This window comes from Peromyscus eremicus, chromosome 9 (assembly GCF_949786415.1).
Source record: "Peromyscus eremicus chromosome 9, PerEre_H2_v1, whole genome shotgun sequence".
Lineage (NCBI taxonomy): Eukaryota > Metazoa > Chordata > Mammalia > Rodentia > Cricetidae > Peromyscus > Peromyscus eremicus.
Window position 1 is genome coordinate 104,154,344 of NC_081425.1, and position 23,089 is coordinate 104,177,432.

At 35.0% G+C, this 23,089-nt stretch overlaps 1 protein-coding gene across 1 annotated transcript in view; it reads right to left on the minus strand.

Moving 5' to 3' along the window:
- The window catches only part of Top2b (DNA topoisomerase II beta), a 63,756-nt gene that overhangs the window by 30,990 nt on the left and 9,677 nt on the right, over nt 1-23,089 (minus strand). Inside the window, exons 2-10 of the mRNA XM_059274179.1 lie at nt 16,447-16,602; nt 14,997-15,087; nt 13,595-13,658; nt 9,668-9,813; nt 8,614-8,711; nt 7,788-8,000; nt 4,290-4,463; nt 1,856-1,957; nt 1,637-1,774 (exon numbers count right to left, since the gene is read on the minus strand). Coding sequence (XP_059130162.1) covers nt 1,637-1,774; nt 1,856-1,957; nt 4,290-4,463; nt 7,788-8,000; nt 8,614-8,711; nt 9,668-9,813; nt 13,595-13,658; nt 14,997-15,087; nt 16,447-16,602 — 1,182 coding nt within the window. The remainder of the gene's footprint in view (nt 1-1,636; nt 1,775-1,855; nt 1,958-4,289; nt 4,464-7,787; nt 8,001-8,613; nt 8,712-9,667; nt 9,814-13,594; nt 13,659-14,996; nt 15,088-16,446; nt 16,603-23,089) is intronic.

Sequence of the window (23,089 nt, forward strand, 5' to 3'; positions counted from 1 at the left end):
TAAGTTCACCTAAAATTTATAGAACTGCCTATGATAGCTAGAATCCAGGCAGTTTGAAGACAAAATTATAATGATGATGATAATACATTCTAGTAAATTTCACTCAATTACAGTAAAACTATATTATAGCTAGTTAGCAAAACTAATTCAGGCAGCTATACATGCAATGACCTACTTACTGAAAGACAAACATGAGAAAAATCCTGTTACAATAAACTTCATGAAGAATCTGTAAGGCTTTTGTAGGAAGCAAGGCTCTTACTACTAGTTAATATCACAAAAGCTTAACCACTCATTAATTTACTAATTGGTAAATTTAGACATTGACATCTCTGGTATCTGCCAATCAAACCCTAAAATCCTATAAGAAAAAAAACAACAACACTGATATAGAAATGACATTAGGAAACTCATGCATAGGCCTCATTCTGCTAACAACAACTTCACCTAACACACTGTGTATAATTTGCTATGAACTGGTGTGATGACAACTTGTTTCCCTAAAAGAGTAAGCATCTTCAATCCCAAGTCTTAAAAGCTTTTTTCTTTTAATCGTCCATAGTGATGTGGTTTCAGGCATAGGAAATAGTTTTCTAGCCAATTTCATAAAAAACAAAAAAAGCAGTAACCTGCGTCAAATCTAGTCGGCTCACTTAAATGAAACAATACAATATCTACAACCAAATCTCTCCGTAAGAGCAACTGTTATGATGACAGAAAGTTACACTGTAATTTGAGCTCAGAATTATTATGAATATTTTATAGGCTTCAAAGCTAGAACTTAAAAAGAAAATCTGCTTTTGTTTCTTAGACCCTACCTTTGAAAACCTAACATTGAGATTTAACAAACACATTCACCACGGCCACTGTACTCTATTCCCCCACCACACTATACAGTTCCAAAGGTGCACGTTGGGCAGGAGGGTTTACAATGAAAACAACTTTGGCTAGTTGATTACATGATTGCATTCCCACTGCCAAACAATTTTAAAGGCCCCTCACAGATAATTAGTAAATGTTTAACTGGTAGTACTACTAACAAGGGAGCCAAATGAAATCCTGAGTAGTGTACAATGGATTACAAGGAGCCAACAGTGGCTATAAAATCCAGTTATAAATCCAAGATTTATTTACTTATACTGTCATTTTAGAAAAAATTTTAAAAGCCAAAATAATATGTACAAATTCAAATACGATTTGTAATAATGTAGAAAATACTACATTTTGTATAGGATATCCTATACATACATGATATATGTATATACCTACATATGTTACGTGTGTATGTGTGTGTGTCAGTAGAAGAATTTGAACAAAAGAGTAGAAAGATGAAAACAGGAGACTGGGAGGCTCTACATATTTGTCAATGGGATACTGGACCTTTACAATGGCCAACGCACAGCTAACACACTTAGCAATGTAATTTCCTACTTTTGTGCTTGCAAAAACAATTAATAGTTTAATGAAACAATGTGGTCTACATTTTTAAAATTAACAGAATGAAGTATATTAGCTCATAGTTTAAGTATATGTAACCTACAGTTACTATGATAAAACAGAATTTAGTCACAAATAAAATAAGTCAATAAAAGAACCTATTTACCCTATTCTCAATAACTTGAAAAATAATACTTACTGCTTTAAAAAATTTTTCTGACAGTTGGCATTTGGACCCAAAACTTTTGGGCTGCAGAGTCATGTTTTCCTTAGTTTGAGAATCAAAGGTTGGATTTTCAATAAGACAATTAATAAAAACCCATATATGGTTTTTAACCTGGGAAAAACACAACAAAAATATCAACATCCAAAGAGTCATGATGTGGTAACTCAGGAGAACACATAAAGCATCACTTACTTGAAACGGCTTCACTGATACACCAGCTTTGTTCTTTTTCTTAACTACTTCAATCAGCTTACCAACAACTTGATCTACTACGTAATCCACATGCCGTCCACCCTGCAGAGGGAAAAGTACAGATTACAAAATCTATAACTAAAGGAGCCAACAACTTGGTAGTCTCACTACAACTATTTTCTTGAGGAGTATGAGTCTGAGAATGATAGTGAGGATTTAAAAAGATGTTTTAGGTCACAGTGCCAATAAACTATCTTCTGTAAATCTTTTCTTCATTCCACATCTAACACCAGATCTAGAGCATTTCCTAATACTCAAAACCAGTTTTCTGATTATCTGAGCACCAAGTGAATGTTCAACAATGTAGCTAACATAAACAGATACCACATATTGATTAATGGCTCAGTCCCTCAGGACTGCTTATGACTGTCAAACTCCCCTGAGCTACCTATCCATCTGTATAACCAGGGGAATCCCATTTCCCACTCAGATCTGACAACTGGATAAGATGGTTCATAGAACTCGGGAACATATTTCACTGTCCTTTAATAGTTTATTATTAATAAAAAGGGCTGGGCGGTGGTGGCGCACACCTTTAATCCTAGCACTCGGGAGGCAGAGCCAGATGGAAGTCTTTGAGTTAGAGGCCAGCCTGGTCTACAGAGCAAGATTTAGGACAGGCACCAAAACTACACAGAGAAACCCTATCTCGGAAAAAAAAAAGATAGTCTTCCCCAAGAGTCTCACTATGTATATAAACCACTCTTAAGGCAGGCTCCATGCTCAGCAATAGATGGCCAACACAAAACAAACTCACTGGTATTTTTGGAGGTTCTTCTTTTTTATGTTTATCTTACAGGCCTTTTGCATATATATTAGTTTCCAATTTTGTGTTTTTATGGGATTTCTATGTGTGCAAAGGAGTGTGTCTCTGCATTTATATGTGTTTCTTTTGCTCTTTCTTTGGCTCTTTTTCTTCTGTTTGTTTTGTACTACTCCAATTTGTTCATTTTTATTTTATCATATTTTATTTTTATTATTTTTTAGATGTCTGTTTTCTAATAAGAGAGAGAAAGAAAAGGATATGGATTAGGATGGGAGGGGAGGTGGGAGGATCTGGGAGGAGTTGGGGGAGGGGAAACTGTAATCAGAATATATTATATGAAGAAAAACTACATTTTCAATTAAAAAAACTTAGCAACAACAACAACAAAGATAGAACTCACTAAAAGCCAAATGGACAACATATACAGGATAAAGTACAAGGAAGTCCATGTAACTTCCTAATCTTCTTCAGGAATATCATCCTTTCCCCAAACACTACAGTATATTTAACCTGAGAGATCTCCGAACACACTGCTTAGGGTTTTTTGTTTGGTTGTGTTTTGTTGTATGCAAGACTGTGCTACTCCCCGCCCCCCGCCCCCATCCCCACCCCCTCAGTTTTTAAAACGACACACAAACCATGTGACTCAGTTCAACTAATGAGATGTGAGCAATTACTGGCTGGGTGATCCTTCTAGGAAAACTATTATCTCCTGACCAAAAGGTGGTGATTTGGCTTAGCACCGTTTTCTTCTCCCTAGAACTTGGAAATGAGTTATAGAGAAACAATAGTATTTGAGGATAGGAAAAAAAGCCACATGCCATAAATGATAATAGAAAAGAAAGCCAGAAAAAAGAGGCCCCTAGTAGCATTACAGCACCACACAGCAGCAGCCTAACAGTTCCTAGAAATGAGAGGAAAAAATAAATAAATAAAACCTTTAAACAAAGTTTTAAATCACTGTCTAACCGAATAAAGTCATGACTGGGTCAAATTCTGTTGTCCAAAACAAGTGATATTTACTTATTTTAAAAAATTATTACAAATCATTGCTTTAAACTAGTCTACAGTATTTGCTTGCATTACTAACTGCTTTATTATTATCAGTAGATAATCCCTTTATCTTATTTATTCATTCATTCATTCACTTGTTTTTTGCAGAGCTGTGGATTAAAGTCAGAGCCTCTAACATGCTAGGTAAGCACTCTACCACTAGGCTACACCCATAGCCAATGTTTTTACCTTGATTTTGAAATCCAAAGCCTCCAGAAAAGGGTTCAAGCTCCTTAGACTAGCAAATAATATGTTCTACAACCTGACCCCTCAAAAAGCTCATTTCCTATTATTCTCTATCATACTCTAAATTCAGAATACAAAATAACAACAATCTTATCAATCTAAATTTCATAAAATATGTTCAATGATAAACACTAAGCATATTAACTTCTCAGTGAATTTTAAATACTTTTAATACAGCTATTTGAGAAAAATAACTTTCATTTTCATGAGTCAAATTTAAAAGCCAGACATTTTTGTTGTTTCTATTTATTTCATTATTTAAAGTACTATTTTATTAATGACTTGGAAACCAAGCATATGGACACTTACCTTTGTAGTTGCAATACTATTCACAAAGCTGATCTGCTGGAATCCTTTTTCACTCAAAGTGAGACAAACATCCCATCTTTCATTTGCAAGTTCATGAATAACTTTGAGGGCTACCCCAGTTTCATCCAGTTTGTCTTTCACATAAAGGTCTACATAGCTGCGAAATCCATTTACCTATTAATTTATAAAACAATGAATAGTCACTCATAGGTCAACAGTATAAATACATGCCATTAGTTATTTCCCTTGCTTCTGTTCTCATTTACAGCAGTTTTTACCCAAGATGCAAGCCTTGATCAAGCATTCTCTTCTCGACTCCTGTTCATAGAGCATTCATTTGTGTCTCTACTTGATGAAGATGAAAAAAGATGGCTATTTAGGGAAGTTATTATAAAGTCTTCCATAAAACTAATTCTTCTATGTGGCAAATGTTACCATCCATTATGAGTTCAGATATGAGGAAAATTAAAGCAAAAGACATCTCTATCATTATGGAAAGCAGCTAACCAAATAAATTAATTTTCACAAACACAGCAAAGGACTGTGAAAAACTGTCATTCTGAAGTCTGGAGAGAGACACATGCTGAAGAAAATCAGACTCTCAGTATTTGCTTAACTCGAGCACAAGTTTAATAAAATAGGAAACACCTTACACTAGATGTTTTAACTAATCACTACTGGAAGAATGCAAGCATGCAAAGCTCCTAGGGGCTGTGATTAGTGGTGCAGGGGTTCCTATCTTAGCAAGTTTTCCCTCCAGGAACCACATCCCATGGAAAGATTAGAATGATCAAGAGAAAGATACACTTGCCAGGGTGCAGCCTAAGAGAAGAAAACAACAGCCAGTGGGAAATCCCTCCAGACTCCATTTTCTTACAAAAAGAAAACAAGGAGGGGGCTCATTGTGTAAGTCAGCAGGCCTCAGAATGCTGACTGAGGACACTTAGGGAGAGCCGCTACAGCTGGGGAAAAAGAATTAGGGCAGATGAAAAGTCTCTATTCATGAAAGATGTGCATAAGCACTCTGAAACCAACCTGTAGGAAACAGCTCAGTGTGCATTTCAATCTGGGATTTAATCAGAGTCTTCTCTTACATGCTACCCCCCGACTAATAAGACTAATAAGCCGCTAATAACAACAGTGAATTTCAGCCAATAGAGCTACAAGACACAGATTATCTCTGCCAGGTAGATCAAAGACATGAACAACGAAGAGTAAAAGGAAATAAACTTCGAACACAGTCTAACTCTTGGATAGATTAACGTTAAGTCCAATAACAAAGCCTACCTCAGAACTACTACCTTATACAATACAAAGTTTTCCACAAATACTTTCAGGAATACCAAAGAACTATAAAAACTGAAAATAAAGTAATCATCAGAAATAGCTCAGGTAGAGCTGGGTAGATGGCTCACTGGTTAAGATTACTTCCACTCTTGCAGAGGACAGACAACCCAGGTTCAATTCCCAGCACCATATAAAAGCTCACAACCATCAGTTATTCCAGGTTCAGGGGATCTTCTGGCCCCTACAGGCACAAGACACACACATGGTGCACAAACATACACACAGCCCTAACACTCATACACATAAAATAAACCCAAATGAAAACAAAGCATCTCAGACACATCTCAGATGTTCTAACAGGGCATTTAGCATCACTATTGTTAGTTTGGTACAGTCTCTACCAGAAAAGGCATTCCACTTCAGTAGAGAGATGAAATTCAAATAATAAAGAAAATGGAAATGCTAAAAATCAAAAGCACTGAAGACATAAGAAATGTCACTGACAAGGCTCATCAGTAGGAGAAAAAACTAATAAAGTTGAAGGCAAAGCAACAGAAACTAAACAAACTAAATAAAACAAAGAATAAAATAGCCCAAGCCTCAAGTGTGATAAAGCTAGCATATCCTGTACACCAGAGGGAAAGTTGAAACAATCATGCCTAATAGTTTTCAAAATTTGTGACAAAAAAAACAAACAACAAAGCCAAGATGCTCAAAGAACATCTCACAGGTTAAATAAAATCACAAAGAAAACCACCACCACACACACACACACACACACACACACACACACACACACACTAGATATATACAATCCTAACGACAAGCAGAGGAGAAAGAAATACATTAACCTTACCAAGAGAAGAACACAGAGAAACACATCACAACAGACTTGTAATCATGACCTATGCCAAGCAAGAATTGAGTGGCATCGTTACATGCTGAACAAAAACCACTGTCAACCCATAATTCTGTGGAAAATATCATTTGAAAGAGAAGAAAAAAATCAAGACTTTCTCATACACTAACAGGGAATTCATTGTCAACTGTTCTAGAAGAAAGGTTAAAGAAAATTCTTGTGCAGAGGTGTAAGATTAAATCAAAAAACTAAAACTGAACAAAACAGCACATGTGTGCAATTGCAAGTACTCTGGAGGCTGAGGCAAGAAGACTGCTTGAACCTAGGAGTCATAGGCCCGCCTGGGCAACTCAGCATGACTAGATCACCAAACAACAAATAACAACAAAAACAAATATGCACAAGCGTTGTGTGTGTGTGTGTGTGTGTGTGTGTGTGAGAGAGAGAGAGAGAGAGAGAGAGAGAGAGAGAGAGAGAGAGAGAGAGAGAGAGAGAGAACTGAAAGCTATACTAATATTTCTTCTGCCTCCTTTTCTTCTCCATGTGGTGTTTACAACCTATACAAATAAAGTGAATGATCTTGGGCTTGGGAGATAGTTCAGTGAGTAAAACACTTGCAGTAAAAACATGAGGACCTGAGTCAAGATCCCCAGAAGCAATATAAAGCCAGGCACAGCAAGGCACAACTGCCATCCCAAAGCTCCTACAACAAAATTGGGGCACAGGCAAGAGAATGCCCAGAAACTGATGGCCAACAAACCTGGCATTTGCAGTACCATGCAGTGGTGGGAACAACAGAGAAACTTTGTCTCAAACAAGTTGGAAGGCAAGGACCAAAAGCTCAGATTATCCTCTGACCTTCAAATTTACAGCATGGCATATGTACATGTACACACACACACACACACACACACACACACACACACAAAATAGCTAGTGACAATAACATAAGGAGTGGAAGAGATGACCTGGGGTTATAGACTTATGAAGTTCTTTAGCTAAATGTGAAATATTAAATGTTTACCACAAACCCTATGGAAATTACTAAAAAGATTTTCAAAGGATAATAATATAAATATTATTTATATAATTATCTATTAAATCTATTAAATTATCTGTTATCTATTAAATCTATCAAAAATTAGATTCATTTTTTGAATTATCAGAGGACAGACACAAGAAATAGAAATTACCTAGTAAGATGACAGCTAATAGATTAAATAAATCAATAATCACTTTAAAATATTAATCATTTAAATATACCAGTTAAATAAGATCAGACAAGATCTATAAAACAAAATACAACTATCTGCAGTCTACAAAATAACACTTATTTCACAAAAGACACTTACAGGCAACTTCTTTCCATTAAACATGACCTTGACCCCTTTACATGAACCAGCCAAATCATATGCTCTTCTAGTCATGAGGGCCACAATGTCCTTGTCAAGTTTTTCCATCTTAAACTTGGCTAGATCTGGTTGGAATGTTATACATGTATAATCTTCACCATCAAAATGTTTAATTTTGGCTTCAGAAGTCTTCATCATATTATTCATCCATGTCTTTAAGAGAAGATATAAGTAAGTATTTCTTTAATGCTTCTAACTTTCATAACACAGACTCAGCTCACAAAAACATTCATTTACTACAATATTTGTATTTTCCAACCTCACAACAACAAAACACCTTGAAACTGATTAATGTTAAAGTCAAAACTGAAATATTATAATTATACCAGATTGGTAATGAAAATAAATTGCACAGCTTTTATACAAAGTCAGTGAAGCATCTCTCACATTCAATATGCCCCATGGATTTTTACAAAAGTAAACATATGTTTATCTGATAAAATTATTTTAGCTTATGTAGAATTCAAAATACTCTTCCAAAGGCCTGCCAGCATTTCTTAACTACAAACTTGATAACTCAGCGAGCTTTAAAGCATGCTTTAAGTGGTTGCATCTGCTAAATAAAGCATCCTGCCTTAAGAGAACAATAGAGAAGCTATATGAAAATCTAGATATTCTGGTATCTCTTTGGTGATTTGCTTAATAGTTTTAAAAATGAAACTAATTTTTTAAATTTAATTTTTAAAAATATTTAAACTTCTATTATCTAAGCAAAACAATAAAACATTTTTAAAGAAATGAAAAAATGGACACATTACTATCATACCTGCTTAAAACTATGTTTGTATTCTTTGCAAGCCGTTTCTACTGTAAACTTTGTACTAAAAATATTACAAAGTTTTGCACCATAGCCATTACGGCCCCCTGTAAAACAAGTTAGATATGAAAATTTTAGTTAAAGTTCTTTTAAAGGAAGTTATTAACTATCATAGAGCAAGTCTGATATAAAACAGTTCTATTTGTTGTATCAATTTTTTCAATTACTAACTGTAAGTCCTATGTTTAAGGGTTTTTATATTAAAGAAATATTAGGATTTAGCAATATGATAGGTACTATATAGCATACTATATAGTATCATTAAAACATTTATGATTTGCTACTCTCATAATTTAAGAAAAATAAGTTTAGTATCTTCTGACACAGTAAGTCTAGGTGAGTATGAAATCTGAACTTCTAACAAAGTCACTTGAAATTAAAAAAAGCTATCAACCTACTGAGGCAACAATATATTTCCAAAGTATCTTATATACAGAGACTTTTTCACTCGATCCACTTAAGGAAAGTAGTTAAAGTCTTTTATTATCAAAGACTATGTGAAGGGTTACAGAGATGGCTCAGTGGCTAAGAGCATTCGAGTTCAATTCCCAGCACCCATATAGAAGCTCATAAACCATCTGTAATTCTATTTCCAGGGCTCTTCTGGCTTCCATGAGAACCAGGAACACATGCGGTACACAGACCTACACATAGGCAAAATATCCATACACATAGAATAAAATAATAAAAATTTAAAGGACATGTGCATATATAATAACAGACAGGTACCATAGTATTATTATCTAAATCAAAACTTCACCTATCAGTTAGATCAGAATTCCAGCAATTTTATTCTAAAAGTCTACATATCATCCAACTTTTAAGATGATACTATTAAAATATATAATCAAAACAGATGACAAATTTTTTATATCTTTTTTTAAAAGGATTTTCTCACAATGAAACTTCACAGGTTGCCTTACATGTTTTAAGAAACAGGAACTTAGAAATTTTATGTTAAGAAAAATGATACTTATCAATTAAAATTCCATTCAGACTTTACCTGTAACTTTTTTCTCATCATCATCATAATTACTTGATGTTAAAAGCTGTCCAAAGATTAAAGCAGGAACATAAACTTTCTCTACTTTGTGTTCTACTACTGGAATGCCTTTCCCATTATTCCAAATGCTTATAATATTAGATTCACTGCAAATATATAAGCAAAATTTAGAACTTAAATTAAATGTTAATTTCCACAAAAGTATTGAACTATAAAATAAACTTGAATGGTTACACGCTAGATGTAAGTCACTGTCAACTGGGAAACACTGGCATTATCTTGATGAAGACATGTACTTCAGTATTAGTCATAACTAATGTTAGGATCAGTAAGATCTACAAGATAATACCAAAAAAAATTCCTAGAAGAAACCTTTCTCCATCTCCAAGAAAAGAGTAAAAGGAGGCAATGTAAAAAAGTGTGGTATAAAGGGGCAAAAATGGAAAATTACAGATCTTTAAAACAACTTTTAAATGTTTTACCTGCTTAGCATATATTATGTATAATATGTATAATATAATATATATTATGTATAATAATCAATATGATTATTTGTCATCAATCATCATAATTTCAAAAACTTTAAGTTTGGTACATGCTATATTCAGTAATATTGATTACAAAATGGGACTTTTAATTATGGTACCTCTATTAAAAACAGTCTGAATATAGAAAAAAGTGTATTTTAGCACATGTGCAGTATTATTTGAGTTTCAGGCTTAAGAATCATCAGGTTAAGTCGGGCGGTGGTGGCGCACGCCTTTAATCCCAGCACTGGGGAGGCAGAGCCAGGCGGATCTCTGTGAGTTCGAGGCCAGCCTGGGCTACCAAGTGAGTTCCAGGAAAGGCGCAAAGCTACACAGAGAAACCCTGTCTCGAAAAACCAAAAAAAAAAAAAAAAAAGAATCATCAGGTTAAAGGGATAGTCAGAACTCTGGCCAGTGTGCTTCCCACCGTTTTTGTTCTGGTGCTAGTAACCCACAGCCCCACATATTTTAGGCTTATACTGAGCTACAGTCCTAGTCCTGACGTTTGGTTTTTAATCAGGCAGATGCTAGCAGATGAATTATTTCAATACTAGCCATCCAATATGTAATAAGCTTTAAACTCTCCTGTAGGTTGTACTGAATTCTCTAACTTCTAGAATAGCTACCACACTATTTGTGGCATGTCTTACTGCTGAACTATTTATATGCCTTTTACAATTTGACGTTTTATTCCTTCCATCATAGAATACTAAATGGAATAGTGTAACTATTGAGTGCTGTCCTCCCCTTCCTACAAGACATTCACAGGCACATATGTAAAAAGAAATTTAAAAAAATCAAAGTGTTATATAAAAATGTTAAGTACAATTCAAAGGATCTCAAAGACAGGCATCAGAGAAAATGTGATCAGTTGTATAAACAGCATACCATATCCCCCCTTTGAATTCTGCTTTAGAGTAACTTCTTAAATTAGAAACCTAAGCAAAAACTGTAACTCTAAAATAAAATTCACTTTATTTAATAAAAACATTAATCCTATATAGTATATGTAGTTAAAAATAACCTAATGATAGGAAATTCATAAAAGTCAAAATATAATGGTTAAAATATAAAATAAATCTAAGACTTTGCAACTTGGAACAAAATGCTTGTTATGAATTTTAAATTTTAAATAGATGCTAAATCCAGAATGAGAAAAGGTTATGTAACTTATATCAACGATTTATAAACAAAATAAAAATCAAGAAGAAGTGAAAAGTACACCCTTGACCCTTTTTCTTTGAGGTAGTTGAGAATTTTCTGGAAGAGGTAATTAGAATAAGGTGATGATAAATAAAAACTGACATTTGATTATCACTAAAAAAAACAAAGAATGTATATGTCTCACTCATGTCCACACAAGAATGTTTGTGGATTATAAGGGAGTTAAAAAAGAAAGACACTTTTATGCATCAAATAATAGGGGGAGAAAGACAAAATGTCGAATGTCATGCACAAAATCTAGATTTAAACACACATACACATACATTATACATACTTACACACATACAGAAAATAAGAACAGTAGAGGAGAGAAGCTAAATATGAGCAAGTTACAATGATACACATGTATAAAAATGTCACAGTGAAACCTATATTTTGCATCTAACTAAAAAATTAATAAAAACGGGCCTGGAGAGATGGCTCAGTGGTTAAGAGCACTGGCAGCTCTTCCATAGGTCCTGAGTTCAATCCCCAGCAACCATATGGTGATTCACAATTATCTATAGTGGGATCTGATGCCCTCTTCTGGCACAAAGATGTACATGCAGGTAGAGTACTCACATAAAATAAATAAATCTTATTAAAAATGGTTGTAAAAGAGAAATGCTCTGCAGAAAACATAGTAAGTTAGTAAGTAAACTGCACACACCCTTAACTAGTCTACAGAGCTATAGTACAGCTCCCTTGTTTTTCACTTTGTTGAGATTACTTAAGGCATTTTTAAGTACAACACTGTTGACTTTAAGTAGCTAGAACTAATATAAAGGAATTGAATGATAGCAACTCTGTCCATCAAAAACCCACTGAAGAACTAAGGACAGTGGACCATTCTAAGCCAAGGCAGAAAGATGATAAATTTGAGGTTAGTCTGGACTATTGTACAGATAGAACTAACACAAAAGAGCAAAATAAACAAAATATATTTAAGAAAAGCCCCCTTTCCTTAGTTTTCTACCTGAATCATTTAGTTCTGAATTTTGTATAAGCTTACAGGTAATCAAACATTCAATACATATACTCCTTACTAGCTCTCTTCAGAAAAAAAAAATACACAAAGTTATTTATTATATTTAACTGATAATTTCCTAAACAAGGAAGAAAAGGAATCATGACAGCTAAAATTTCCTTGAAAAACTTCTGTGTAATTTTTAACTTATAAATACCTTGTATACCTAACTATATAGTCTCAAGAATGTATTAATAAAAATGATCCAAATGAAAAAATAACAAAATAAAAAGCATAAACTTCAATAGCATAAATATAGGAAAATATTGTTTTATAATTTGCAACTAATTACATGGTGCAACCAAATACTAATTATTTTTGTTTTATAGTTTTATTATACTATTAATCTTAGCCATGCCCTCAAAAATTAAATTACTGACAATAAGAGCTATCATAAGTAAGACTTAAATGGCTAAATTACTACTGACTTTAAAAGGTATAAAGCTCTCACAAAAGCATGCCAATAGAAGTCAAAACAAAAAATTTCTATTAAAACTATTACATGTTCTCGGCCGGGCGGTGGTGGCGCACGCCTTTAATCCCAGCACTTGGGAGGCAGAGCCAGGCGGATCTCTGTGAGTTCGAGGCCAGCCTGGGCTACCAAGTGAGTCCCAGGAAAGGCGCAAAGCTACACAGAGAAACCCTGTCTCGAAAAACCAAAAAAAAAAAAGAAAAAAAAAACAAAAACAAAAAACAAAAAACTATTACATGTTCTCACATTCTCCTCCCATGCATATCTTCCCAAATAAGATCACCACAGTGAAACCTAACGAGCCAAACACCTGGTAGGCATTCTCTAATACCCAGCCGTATTCAATTTATTAACTAAGTCATATATAATGGAAAGAGCCAAATTTAGTCATGAAAAATAAATTTATTTTATTTTTCCCCAGAATAGCACTAACTATCTCAGCCTGATGTCCTGAAGAAAGAAGAGTAAGAAGGAAATATGGATACTGCTCTAACAACTAAAACAGAACCAATAACACCGAAGAAAAATGGTTAAGGAAATGCTTTCTGAGGGAATGGACATGAAGGACAGAGAAGCAACAAAAATAAACAGGGAAACAAAGCCATAGAGGCATGTATAATACACATTTGATGATAAATTGGGGATTACATGAATAAAACAACTTATCATAAAAGAAATTAAACTTAAAATACACTTACGGATCAATAGAAACCTTAATACAGGTCATGTTCTTGTCTCTCTGCTTATTGTCAGCGGCATTGACTACAAGATTAAACATCACAATGAGTAATGCAGCATAGAGGTTCCATAAACTTATGAACACAACTATATGTGCATCCCAATTTAGTAGTAACATCTGCAAGTGGTGACAGTCGATGACTATTAACCTTTCTAAATACAACTAAGTTTTACTTAGTAATTCCAAATTCTTATGATGTTACAGCAAACACATGCATGCACACACGCAGGCACACACGCAGGCACATACACACCCACACACATATAAGGCAGGGGGTGTTTATTGACTACAAAAATAAAAAAGGGCAAAAACATCTAAATCTAACCCCCAATCCAAATTTAAAAGTAAAACAATATATGGTTTACTTCATATCTTGGTGACAAGATATAGTTACCTTATGTTAATCTCCTTCAATAAAGTAATTATTTTATATGCAGATCAAACTGATTAACTAGTTACTTTTTAGTTAAAGTCTTTAATACCCTTATGATTCAAAATTCTAAATCTTAAATTATAATTTTTTTTCTTTGTAAAATTAGTATCTCAAGAACTTATGAGCACAGAAATTCCATTTCCAGATTAAAAGATGATGTAATAACCCTCAATCAGCAGCGTCCAGTCGGAGGCCAGTGTGTGAATACAACGCATAACCAGGTCTGCCCTGTCACTTTCCCCAAGGACTTACAGGAAGAAGTTCAGAGAGCTACACAATCAGTCTAAGAAACCTCAAGCTTTAGTAATGAGCTGAGCAGAGAATTTCTAGAAAGTCCAAGGCTAAAAACTTTTACAAAAGTATAAGCAGTGCCTGAGTCAATAAGGCATAGCCACTTCATTTTAATTGTATTAATCATAGGATTTGGAAGGGAGCAGAGGTTACTAAACTAAGCTGCCCAACAGAACTACATGATCAGTGGGTGAGAAAAACTAAATTTACAAGTCCAACCTCCAGTTCACACAATCTGCCGAGGTAAGGCCTTGTAGTCCTCATATGTAACATGCTCCTAAGTAACCATGATGCTAAGAAACCCCAGATGAGGCACACAGGAGAGTACAGTTCCCTATAGGATTACAAATACAGCACACATGAACAAATGTCAGCAGAAAGCTTCGATGCCAAGAAATACAAAGCTATTACAGCTGGGTATCGATCTTCTAAAGAATACACATACACACACATATACATATATACACTATATATATATATATACACACACATACATATATATACATATATAATATTTATGTACACAAAAAACAGCAAAATACTTTTTAAAATTACTGCAAGATTTGCTTGCGATGTTCAGGGCCAATACACTGACATTAGTAGAAACACATGCATTATGTCTTAAGTAAGTACTCACCCAAAATTTCATCAAAGATCTTGTATAAGCCTGGAACAAAGGTAACCTCTCTGCAGTTCATTCCTACATCTTCATCATACACCCACATTAACTGTATCAAGACAATGATTCAAAAAATAGTTTTACTCCATAAATCCCTAACTCCAATTTTACATAAGGTAAATCCCTATTGTCAACAGGTATAGTGGTTCACATCTGTAATCTCAACACTTATATGAAGCTGAGGAAAGGGAACTGTCACAATTTGAGGCCAATCTGGGCTACATGTGAGTTCAATGCTAGCCAGGAACTACAGAATGAAATCCTGTCTCAAAAAAAGAAAAGAACAAATAATCTATATTGTCATGTACTCCATTAAAAACAGGCATTCAAAGTTAAGCATACATAACTCCAGCTAGAGTCAAGTTCAGCAGTCACAATGAACTTAACTAAAATTGAAAAGTTGTTCATTTTGTATTGCTTGTATTTCATTCACACATAAAGTCAGCTTTTACATAAGGCTGTTAACTCAGTAGCAGTTTGTGCTTAGCCATGTATAAGGCCCTGGGTTCAATCCCAACACCAAACAAAACACCTCTGATTTCAGTTTCAGAAAGCATTGTTTAGCAGTACTAATTCTAACCATTCTACAGCAGATGGAGATTCTAAATCAAATTCCTAAGGCCTAGAGATTTGTTTTCTGTCAAGAACTCAGGATCACTAGAGATAGTACTTACATAATGTTCAAAACTATGATAAACATCTATTTACTTTATACTTTCGCTTCATGATTTATGTTTATTCTACAGACTAGGTAGCACAGAGTAAAACAATAAGTCTGACTTTGGGCTTCCTACAATTGTTAGAATCAAACAGGATAATATATGTAAGCCAAGTCCCCAATAAACACAATCAAGTCAATTCTAAAAGGTACCACTACTAAAGTAAACCACAGCACACACTATGTTGAACTTTCAAAAAATTCTTTTGGCTGCTGGGCATGGTGTCGCACACCTTTAATCCCATCATTCCAGAGGCAGAGGCAGGTGGATCTCTGTGAGTTCGAGGCCAGCCTGGTCTACAGAGCAAGTTCCAGGACAGCAAAGGCTGTTACACAGAGAAACCCTGTCTCAAAAAACAGAACAAAACAATTTTTACGGCACCATTTTATTCTATAGTTCTGTATTCTGATATACTTATCTCCATAAAGTAATGAACAGATTTCCACTTCTCCTAGGTGTCTCTCAGAGTTCATTTTGTTTTGTTTTATTTATCTTTTGGTATGAGTTTCAGGCCCAGGGCCCTGTGCATTGTGAACTACATACAACCTTAGCTCCTTTCTCCCTTCTTAAGCATGATCATACAGACATGAAATCACAGGCTTAAAAACTACATAACCACAATTTTATTGAAATATTTAAAAAGAAGATTACACATTCCCTAATCTCAATCAATTTTAGCAAGTAATTACCTGGGTCAAGGGTTCTACTGATCCAATGTATGTATCAGGACGAAGGAGAATATGCTCAAGTTGGGTCTTCTTCTGGTACACTCTCTCAACAGATAACTTCTTAGAAGAATCATTTTTGTTTGCTGTTTCCAACTCTTCCTTTTTTGCAGCATTGTTCTGGTCAAAAAGAGTCTAAAATTAACCAAAAAATCAAATTTAAATATCCTACCAAGGGGCAAACTAAAATGTGTATGGAAACATGACATGGGACCCATCTTTGAGAGTCACTAATATTCAAGTCCTAAAGATCACAGTTACCTTATGGACTGACTTACAATAATCAGAACTGGTAAGACAGACCCCATATGTCTAAGAAATCAAGTTAATGTTTTGTGTTCCTCAAGATTTCCCAAGGATTCAGGTTGTAGACAGGTTACAGAATCATAATAAAAACTGGGTGGCTTTGAGAGTCACCCAAAGCAGCCTATATAGTTAAATACAATATGAGAGGCAAGCGGATCTCTGTGAGTTCGAGGCCAGCTTGGTCTACAAAGCAAGTTCCAGGACAGCCAGGACTGTTACACAGAGACCCTGTCTCAAAAAACCAAAATAAATAAATACAATATGGCCAAAACTAGCATGGTTATTATAAAGCCCTCAATTTGCTCATGATCTTGATCATGCCAGTTTTAGCTCAGGGTGACCCAATACTGAGGTACCTACTTATTCATTCCTCTAGTAGTACCAAGGATATAAAGCTAGGCAATGGTAATCATTTCTACAACAGCTGAGAACCAAATCAAACTTCAAAGTCTAAAGACTTCCCTGTCTTCCTCACAGTAACAGAACATTTCCTTCCAAATTTCCTAATGCTGACTAATATGGCACCTCATTAATAAAGGTATTAAAATGGCCTATTTTCAGTTTCTTAACATAAACATGTTCTAAATCACTTTTAAAAATGACACTATATACGTTTAAAAATCAAAATGCATGCCTTTTGAGTAATCTAAACAAAAATAAGACTTATATAACAGAAAAACCATAAGGAAATTCAAATATCAACCATAATTTCTCAAGGTCTTAAATTTTATATAATATGAAAGGCATTTAAAAATGTTCCAAGTACCATTAATTTTACTGATTTTTACTATAGTCATATTTTCTTTCATTTATATGCTTATCCATAAATAGTGCTGATTCAATTAAAAATAGCTTTATACAAAAGAAAATAACTATTTCATAAGGTTTTCATATTCTATTTCTGCCAAGGTTTTGATGATGAACTAGCTGACCAGAAGATAAACTATGTTTTTAAATTATCAGTTCCCAATTTTCTAATCATGTTCTCTGCTATTGTGATGTTTATAGAAGTAAACTATTTTTAAAATGGGCACTGTGTTGGTTAATCTGGTCAATTTGATAGGATGTAGGATAATCTAGAAGACAAAACTTGGTGTATTTGTGAGGATGTTTTAACAAAAGAGTTTAACAAAGATGGAAAAAGGCTACCCTGAATGCCAGCAGCATATATAAAATAAATAGAATAAAAGGAGAACACCAGCACTCATCTCTGTGCTTCCTGAATGCAGATGCAGTATAATCAGCTCCCTTGTGCTCCTTGTACCAGTTAGAGCCACTTTCATGCCAGATCTTCCCCTCTGAACTGTCCAAAGTAACCCCATTTTGTCCTAGTTTTAACTAACTTCTCCCAACTGCAATCATTCTCATCCTTTTTTTTTTTAACAGCATAAAACAACTTGTTTTAAACAACTGAACTGAGCCCTCTAGCTGAAGCCAAAACAATCCCTTTCTTCTTCTCATCACTTTATCAGGTATTTTATCACAGTAATGAGAGGAGTAATAACTAATTCAGGTTCTCATAATAGTTAGAACAAAGATCATAATAAGATCAGTGTCCAAACAGACCTACCAAATCAAAGGAAGGTGATTTTTCTACCGATAACTTAGAATCACAGAGTAAATGATTATTAGCATCAAGATTACAGACCTATACACGCACATAAATCTTTCCCATCAAGCTTACTTCTCTAAAACAAACATCATCACAAAGAAAATATTTCAAGATTACCTCAATCAGAAGTTAGTGTCTACCAAATTTAGATTTCAAAATTCACCTTAGCAGTTTTTGCTAAACTGAATTGGTATCTAGAGATGTGAATAAAGCCATGCCTCATGCCATTTTCAACAATTTAACCACAATCCTGCACCATTCTAACAAATGGTTCACACCTCTCCCTCCCTTTCTACCCACTCCCAAATGGCTATAAGAGAAAAATAAATGATCTGAATCTACTATACCCCTATCAAGTTCAAAGAATTGTCACTCTTGCAAAGATGACAACTTAAAAATGAGAATACATAGTGTAATGTCAACAAGATTGAAGATTAGGAAGCTCCAAACCCCCTTCCCCACAGAAACACAGATTAAGCTGTAATATATGAACCATTCATCCTTATAAGAAATTCAGAAACTGCATAAGAGGTCTTGTCCCTCATGTGACCACAAAACCTCATCCAAGCCCACAACCCTTCCTCGGCAACGCAGAACAGGGAAGAAACACAACTTCTTTCCTTGAATGGACCTCCAAAGGAAAGTTAGGAGAAGTGCTACCAAAGGGACTGTTTGCTGTCCTGCTGAATCGAAGCAAGCACTGGCAAGAACAGTTGCTAAATTGGAAGCCACTGAGAACAAAGGAAATCAAAATGATTTGGTCCAGCATCCAAAGTCTGTAGTTCTAGGGATAGACATTAGGTGGAGCTCTAGTACCATGGCTTACTACAGCATGTGCAGGATAACTCAGTAGGGCAGAGGAGATACCACAGACTGTCCCCTAAGTACAGATATAGACAAGCCTCTTCAGTGAACAAGCCCAGAGGTCACATGCCTGGGAAAGGTTTGCAAAGCCTCCTGATTCTCTAGATGGAGTAACTAGCTAGAATAGAACCTAAGAGGAGGGAGCTGAGCTTTGAAATGCTAAAGCCCGGAGAGAAGGAAAAACAATAGACATTCCAAGGGACGAATTAAAACTCCATGGACTGCCCCTAAGGAAATGGGGAGCTTACAGCCATAGGACTGCTATAAATAAAGCTCAGACTAGGCTAGAGATCCTGTCTCAGGGAGGGGAAGGTGGGGAGGGAAGAGGAAAAAAGAATGGTAAGGAAAGGGAGAAATGGAGATAAGACGATGCTCAAGGAACCTGTACAGATACACAACCAAACAAAAAAAAAGTAAAATAATAAGCAAAATGAAATGAAATAAACAGATTGCAACTGAAAAGACTCAAATATTATTTCTGAAACTAAAGAATACAATAACTAAAAGTATACAAATGCTCAACTACAGAGTTAGCCAACCTCTAGAAAATGTAAAGACAGAAATTTCAAAGAAACCCAAAAGGAAAGAATGAAGGAAAATTAAAAGAACTTGAATCACTTGTGGGTTATCATCAACCAAACAGAATATATGTTGCAAAAATGTCTCAAATAAAAAGATAAAAATGGGCCAGGTAGTGGGAGGCAGAGGCAGGCAGATCTCTGTGAGTTCCAGGCTAGCCTGGTCTACAGAGCAAGTTCTAGGACAGCCAGGGAAAGAGCTACACAGAGGAACCCTGTCTCAAAAGAACGAAGAGGAGGAGGAAGAGGAATAGAAAACAGGTAAAAATGGGAAAAACTTTCCAAATGTGAGGAGAGAAATGGACAAATTTAGAAAGCTCACAGAACTCAAGTAAGTACAAGCCTGAAGGAACCTCTACTAAGATATATGACCAAGGTTCAACAGTCATGGATAGGGCCACAGGCCCATCCAGGAGGCCATGAGTTCAATTCCCAACATCACAGGAGAAAAAAGTCATGAAGGAGAGAATCTTGACAGCAATACAAGAAAACTAATTATCATTCATATACAGGAGAGTTTTATTAGGTTATCAGCAATTACTCAACAGATACAGACTAGAACAAAAGTAGGATGATACACAAAAAAACTAACCAAAATATCTGGCAAAACTGCCCTACCTTTTTTTAATCTTTAGGTTGTAAAGAAAAAAATTAGTAAAAGCTGATCAAAGTCATTGATGAAAGCCCATCAAGCTGAAGCAAAAGTCATATGAAAATATAACCCTTCCTAGTAAAGATAAATACAGAGACAGATAAAGAACTTTCAACATTAATGTAAGAATATAGATTACTTTAAAGTATGGTATAAATGTTTAAAAATAAAACTATAGAAGTAATCATAAGTCTATGTTACATAGTATGGAAACACTAAAAACACATCATTTGTGCTACAGTTCCTTGCCTGGTTTTATCTCTATGCACTTTACTTATCATCCTACTATTGCTTGAGTCTGTCTTTTGAGCATTGCTGATAACCTAATAAAACCTTGTGGTTACTAAACTGTGGGTGGCAGAAGTATGTATACAACTTTATATGCAATTGGTCAAGTTAACATTAATTTAAAACTGAATGTTAGCCCTTTGAGCTGTTTTATGTAACTACAGCAATAACCATAAAAAAAAATTGAGAAAATGTCAAATGAGAAGAGAAGGAAATCATAACCCCACAAAAGACAGCAAGAGAGAAAACATAAACAAAAGAGCTACAAGCTATAAATAAAAATTAAAATTCCAACAGTAAGTCCTTTCATATCAATGATCACCTTAAAAATAAATGAGCTTACTTCCTGTAAAGCATATATTAGCCAATTTGATTTTTTCTAATCCAACTACATGGTGCCAACAGACACACTTTAGATCTAAAAACACATGGGCTGCAATGGGCTGCAGGAGATATGGTGGCGAAGCATACTTCATGCAAACAGGATCCAAAGAAAGCAGGGTCCCATAGATACATTACACAAATAGACTAAGTTTGAACAAAACCTGTCACTAAAGACAAAGATAATTCACCAGGAAGATATCATTGTTGTAAATGGGTATATACCTAACACTAGAGTACACAAATATATAAAGCAAACATCAACAGAGCTAAAGGAAGAGATAGACAGCAATATAGTGATAATTAGAAACTCCTACACCCCATGTTCAACTACAGACAGGACAACCAGATCAAGCATCAATGTGAGAACAAAGAACTTGAAGCACAAGACAAACCGAACAGACAAGTACAGAAGATCCCAGCTGAATATACATTCTTCCCAAGTGCACAGGAAGCATTCTTTGACACAAACCAGATGTTAACCATAAAATAAGTCTCAACAAACTGAAAAAGATTGAAGACATACATCCTCTCTGTCTATAATAAAATGAAACTAGAAATAAATAGAAGGAAAACAGAAAATCCACAAACTGTGGAAATTAAACAATATACTCATTAAACTATTAAAGAGTCAAAAAATCACAAGATAATTTAGAAAATATATGGGAATAAATAAAAGCAAAAAACGCACCAAAACTTATAGAATCAAGATAAAGTAATACCACATTTATTTTTAAAATGAAGATGTTGAACCAATAGTGTACATTAAGAAACTATGCATAGAACTAAATCTAAAATTAACAGGAAAAAAATAGATTTGAATCCCTTAGCCTTAGTCATCTGAATGAAGTGGAAAAAGTGAATGCTTGCTATAAAATATCATCAACTATACATTATATACAGTGAATGCACCACCTAAAGCTCCAGAGAAGAAAGATCAGCCAAAGGCCCAAGTACTAGCTGTGTACCATGGTGGTTACAGAAGAAGAAATAAAGAATGCCAGCAGCAGAGGAGCTGGTACAAGTAGCTGGACTATATGCTGCTATTAATGATACTGTGTCTCACTGTATCTGGGACTTCACTGTCATCTGATCACCAAGACCACTTCTGAGAGAGCTACCTTGTTTATAACCAAAACAGTCCCCCTGTTGGTTCCCTGCCCTGAGCCTGGGGCAACCTAGACTAGTTCTGTGCTCAGTTGCAGCCAAGTGTAACATATGTACAATAAATCATGTCATTTGTTGTATCAGAGGAAAGACTTTAAGTTCTAAAAGTCAATGAAAGGAAGAGTTTTGGTGTTTTGCTTTTTAAGATCAACAAAATTAACAAATGCCTTTCATGATTTAAACATGTAATGTCCCACACAGGTTCATGTTTCAAATGACTGTTCTTAAGCTAGTGATATGATCTGAGGAGGATACAGAACCTCAAGAAGGTGGGTACTAGCCTGCATAAACAGGTCAGTAAAGTAGGCCAGTGAAGGCTACACTCGCCAGCCTCAGCCTTATGTGAATGACTCTGCCACACACTCCGTAATCTTCCCTGCTACAAGGGATCGAAATTCCTTAAGACCATGAACCAAATAAGTTTCCTCCTTGAAGTTGTTTCTGTCGGGTATTTTAGTCACAGCAATGCAAACGTAACTAACTCCAAAACTGGTACCAAAGAAGCAGTCATTGCTGTGCCTAAACCTGAAGTTGGTTTAGTCCTTTAGAACTGGTTTGTGGGAGTTGCAAGAGGCTTAATATGTGAACTAGAGAAATCTCAAAACACTATAAGCAAAGTTTAATGGGTTCTTCCAGCAGGAATTCAAAAAGATCAGAATGACAACAGAAAGGTGGACAGTGAAGCCCGAAACCAAGGTTTCAGGTGCAAACAAGGACTCTACTGGGAATTGGCCTAGAAACCATTCCTGTACATTTGGT